We start from the raw sequence: 5691 nt of genomic DNA on the forward strand, positions 1-5691 counted from the left end.
CGGCTGGGAGGGTGCCGGATGTCTGCGGCCCAAAAAGGGTGCTGCCTCAGCGGCTCTGTGGCTCCCGCCTGTCCCAGAAGCTGTCTGCCTCTGTGGTGCACACTCTCACCTGTGCAGACTAAGTTCCTAAGTTCGGCCGAGTCCCGGAACCAAGATCGAATATGCTTTTCTAACTACAAAGTCATTGGCCAATAACAGCCGACCATGAGGCCCAGCTCTCAGCAAACAGCACTATCTGTGTAATCGAAATTTCACAAAGACACTTGCAGCTTTCTTTTTAAAATTTTAAATATATAAATACATCAAAATAACTTCTTTTTCATCTTTGAGTGTATCTTAAATTTAGCTTCTCTTTATCTCTTCCAATAGGAACTAGCAAAAAATTTAGTGACTTCTCCATGATGTTTAGTCAATTTTACCAATATTTTCCCAAATGTCTAACACTCGTTCAATTTTGTAAGGCTCATTATCTGCAATAGATGTTCTTTAATCTTTCCATTTAAGTATAGACTAGAAGACATTTACAGTTTAATCACGTATAATGGTTGCTAAAACTCAACTTCTATATCTCAGCTGTCTGAGTTAAAACGTTTGTATCTGGTCTGCACATCTAAAAGTATTCAAGAAAATGCCACAGTGAAATTTCTGGTAAATTCTTCTTTTACTGTCATTCCCTTCTCCTTTACATCCGACTGTGCGTGCACACACACACACACACACACACACACACACATTCATGTGCATTTCTATTTGCCCCTAATGCTATTAAAAATGTACAGAAATCAATTCCTTTTGTCATAAACTTTCAAGTATTTGAAAACTTTAAGTAGTTCACCTTGAAATACATTTCATTATGACAGTACATATAATTGTGTTTCTAAGAGCCAAAATGGATTGTAAAGTCTCTGACAGATCACTAAGATGCTATGTAATTTTATACCTTCATAATTAACAAGATTGTGGTTTTAGCAATTCATCAAAGCTGTACTTGAAGTTGAGAAATGACAGCATTAAAAAAAAGTAAACTCACCACCTCCTCATGTCTGCATTTCCTCACATTAATTCCATTTATCTGTAATGAAAGGCAAAGCTCAGTTCCACATAGTGTATTATAAACTGGCTTTTCTTTGCATCCACATAGATAACAATGAAATGCGTACCTGTAGAATTGCATCTCCAATAAAAAGCAGTCCCGACAGCTCTGCTGTGAATGAGAACAATTGAACACACTTTGGCATTTCTCAAATAAACAAAGTTTTTTTTTTCTTTTAATTAAGGGTAAAATTTTAAACAAAGTATGAACATTTTATATCGTTAGCATTTTGTAGGGTCCACAAAGAGTAGAAACTCAATAATATGATTTAGTTCTTTTCAGTTACTAAAATAGGCAGACATTTCCCTTCAGTCTAACAGTTCTTTCTTTATAGTCCTTATAACATGGTCACTGCCCTCCCTGCTTTGTGAGTTTTCTTTTGCAGCAATGCCAATCTATAGTGCCCAAATATTCTTGAATATGTGGCTTTCACCTGGAGCATGGTGAACTTCTCAAGAGGTACTGTCTGGAAAGAGTGGGGGGGGGAATATTAATATGATCAAAGCATGTTGTACACAAGTCTCAAAGACATATGTGTGTGTGTGTGTGTGTGTGTGTGTGTACATATATGTGTGTTTATGTATGAAGGTATGTATGTGCGTTTATTGAAAATTGATCACTCTTCTTGATGAGTGATCAATTTTCTTTATGCATTTATTATATCTCTGTGCAAATACCTGGGATATAGACTTTCTATCTGTCAGTTTCACATTTATTGAGAAATACTATGTTGTTTTCCTGATTGTCAATGAAAACTTGATTTGTATATTCATCATTTATGAACCCTCACAGGAATTGACTAAAGTTGAGAAAAACGATTATATCTAAATTGCTCCATGAAATGTGACTTAATTTTTTACTTTAATGAACAGTGCAGAAGCTGTGAACTCCTCAGTTTTTATATGATCATTTGGACTGTTACATAGAGTCTACCACTTTTCCCTTTCTGTCCTGTAGGGGGATCCAGGAGATCTGGAGAATGGGATTTAGCCTCTCCACTTCTGAGGCTGGGGATCCAGGGAAGACATTCCATACCACTCACTGAATTATCTCTGGACAAGACTTATAGCAGACTGGCCACTAAAGGGTTAGATAAGTACATTACCTCTTTGCTCCTTAGATATTTTGGAAATGACAACCGGGATGTTATGTTCTGCACCTCCCTAGAAAGAGACAGTCATGTATCATGTATTTAAGCTCTTCAAATTTCTGCTTTTAGCCAAAAAATAAAAAATAAAAAACCAAACAGCAAGCTATAAAATAGTGCATCAAGCGATCACCAGAAAGCATTTAAATGAATGAGTAGGACTTTTAAGTGGCAGCATTTCCATAAAGTTTACCTACTCTGATGACACTTGCTAATTAATAAAAGTTGACTAAAAATTTTTATTTCTCAAATAAGATTGATTAACATCAGTAGTGACATTCTCTTCAAAGTCCTGTATAGGAATGCAAGACATCTCAGGATTCTAAACATCAGATATTTATACATATCAATTCTCTGATTAATTTATTTTCTTCTGCCTAACAGGCACTCTTTCAGGCATACATTCTGAATGCTAAGTAGCCAGAGAGGCTCTTTACTAGCACAAATCGATAAATAAATTCTAAGTACGAACGGAACAGAACCATCTGTGTTTCCTAATTAGAATTAGATTCCCATGTGTGAAAGCATAGATTAAGTAATTGTCAGTACAAAACACAAAAACCAAGAACTCTATAGCCACACTCAGGTACTGGCTCAAATTTAAATGGAATAAAAGAAGAAGAATGAATTAAAGTTCTGATAAAATAAAATAAAAACAATTCTTAGAGTAACTGCTAGAAAAAGCCTGGCGTCTTGCCATTACAGTATAATAAGTTTGAATATGGTAGCTAAAAGCCAAATGCATACATGAACAGCTGAAATGTTGTGTAAAGAAAACATGCACATGTTCAGCACAGGGGTTGAAGGAGCCATCTAAAGGCACTGGTGCTGTTCTATGTTTAGAGTAAATAACTCCTGAAGCTGCCCATAAGCATAAATACAGGATTTTAAGATACATTCACCCATGAGCATCCATTTGTAACACTAAAAAGAATTAGATATGTTACAGAAAATCACTTATAAAAAATCATTAGTTCAATTATATTTTTTAAACTTTTATTTATTTTGTTTTTACTACCAAGGTAATAAAAGTAAAACAATAAAACTATAATGTTATTTAAATTGATTTTCAAAACCACTAATCAGCTTATTTTTTTTAACTTAATATATCTTACTAAGGAGCTCTATGTCCATTTACCCCAACCTTCATCAAATACAGAAAGAGGTAGTGTCATAAACTGGCATGGTCCTAATTCAGGACCCACAATTTAACCTATATCTGAAGTTCCAGTCCTATCTAACGTGCATTGGTAAATAAAGTATTGGGAAAAAAATCTGACAATCACATCTTATTGGCATTGTTTGCTATTGAATTTCAAACAAAATGCAAAATGGTGAGCTGAAGGAATATCTGCATATGCAATACACAGTGAGAACCATAGCAGCAAGATCTGAGGATTCATCCAAACACTGCACAGAGGGGCCCACACCTGGGAGACCTAAGAGTTGTCTGCACACAGCATGCTCTGGGAATTATGAAGGAAGGTCTAATCAATAATTTCTACACACAGTGTACAATGGGCACCACAGCAGTTTTCTGCTATCCTTAGCTAAGTCATTAAGTTTCCTTTAGCAGGTCTCCCTATGCCTCTACTATGTGGCAACATTGATTATAACTGGAGCAAACAACAAGGGGTTGTTTGGGAAAAAAATGTTTCCATAGCCTAATTTACATATCCTATAATTTATTCTGCATCTTTTCATTGTCTGAAATGATAGCAAGTATATATAAAGTATGTTTTAACACTCGCATTTTGAACATTGAAATTCTTATTACTACACGTTGTCATTGTATTAAGTCATTTTGACAAAACTGACAAGAGGTGATAGTCAAAATTTCAAAATACCCTATTCCTGACATAGAAAACAGGAACTGGATAAAATGTCTTTAAATCTGCAACAAAGATTTAGTAAGTATATACAAACTGAAGAATTATATAATTAACAGCCTTCATTTAGGTGTTCAGAAAGTCAGCTTGATCGAAAGAATTAAAGTTGTTTGATTAAGTCTTAATTATTCACATACAATTGAATTCTCTCAATTTTATCAATCATTTTAATGAGTGATACATCTTTACCATTTAACACTGTACAGATTAAAAAGCTCTTAAGTATCATAATAATTACAACTTGGAACTGATAAGTGATGTTTATGAATCTTTTTTTTTAATTTTTTTAGATTTATTTATTTGTTATATGTAAGTACACTGTAGCTGTCTTCAGACACTCCAGAAGAGGGAGTCAGATCTCATTACAGATGGTTGTGAGCCACCATGTGGTTGCTGGGATTTGAACTCTGGACCTTCGGAAGAGCAGTCGGGTGCTCTTACCCACTGAGCCATCTCACCAGACCCCGAATCTTTTTAACAAAGTGAAAATCAAGCAAAAAGATAAATATGATAGATCTCTACTTCCCATGTCTCCAGGAACCCTCCATATGAGATCTGCTTGACTCTATCCACCAATCTTCTGTAATGGAGAAGAAGGAAAAACTGCTTGCCACCAGCATATTTCATCTTAATGGGAAGTCACATAAAGAAAGCTTCCAAGAGCTGGAGAGATGGCTCAACAGTTAAGAACACTGACTGCTCTTTCAGAGGACCCAGCACCCACCTGGTGGCTCACAACTATCTGCAATGGGATCAGTTGCCCACTTCTGGTGTGTCTGAAAACAGTGACAGTGTACTCACATACATAAATTAAATTAATCCTTAAAAAATAAAGGAAGAAATGAAAGAAGGAAGGAAGGAAGGAAGGAAGGAAGGAAGGAAGGAAGGAAGGAAGGAAGGAAGGAAGGAAACTACCAAGTTTTACTTAACACTAAGTGTGATCCCCAGTCTTTTCCTGTAAATCTAAATGAGAAGATAATGGATATCAGGTTCTGTAAGAACATCCCAGATTACAACCCACTCTACACATCACAAAACCATTCATTTTTAGTCATGAGTACCAACAACAAAGTATACAAAAGTTAGCCTTTAAAGGGAAACCTTTGAAAAGACAGACTAGAAGGTGACTACCTTTATGCTTAATCCGAATCCTCCTACTGTCTGTCTTCTGATGGTCACCGTTCTTTCCTGAAAGACAAGAGATTTAAGAGTGCTGAGTGTTTCTTCACACTAATGCCACTTTTTTCTTGTAGTTTTTGACATTGCTGTTTACATTTTGGAGAAAAATATTTGACAACAAAGGAGATGTCAACGATTGCATTTGGTGGAAATTTTTACAGTTTTAAATCACATGTCAATAATTTACTTGCCATAATAAATTCTACTAAATTCATAATCTCTGAAAATGTAAAATTGTCTTGTCTATACCACAATCTGGACCACAAAGTTATACATCTGTGATTCTAGACCTAATACTTTTAAAAACATCAACACATATAAACATACCAACACCATACTTCCATGCACACATGCACACACACACACACACACACACACACACA

At 35.4% G+C, this 5691-nt stretch overlaps 1 protein-coding gene across 11 annotated transcripts in view; it reads right to left on the bottom strand.

Annotated features, from left to right (window-relative positions):
* Sntg1 (syntrophin gamma 1) overlaps window positions 1–5691 on the bottom strand; it is an 835208-nt gene that overhangs the window by 282728 nt on the left and 546789 nt on the right. For 10 of the 11 annotated variants that reach the window (XM_029469941.1, XM_029469725.1, XM_029469958.1 and 7 more), the window contains 4 exons: window positions 5261–5317; window positions 2199–2256; window positions 1161–1204; window positions 1031–1072 (listed from right to left, as the gene is read on the bottom strand). In XM_029469941.1, the coding sequence (XP_029325801.1) occupies window positions 1031–1072; window positions 1161–1204; window positions 2199–2256; window positions 5261–5317 (201 nt within the window). The remainder of the gene's footprint in view (window positions 1–1030; window positions 1073–1160; window positions 1205–2198; window positions 2257–5260; window positions 5318–5691) is intronic. The other variant, XM_029469700.1, reaches the window with a different exon arrangement.

Source organism: Mus caroli, chromosome 1 (assembly GCF_900094665.2).
Source record: "Mus caroli chromosome 1, CAROLI_EIJ_v1.1, whole genome shotgun sequence".
NCBI classification, from domain to species: Eukaryota; Metazoa; Chordata; class Mammalia; order Rodentia; family Muridae; genus Mus; species Mus caroli.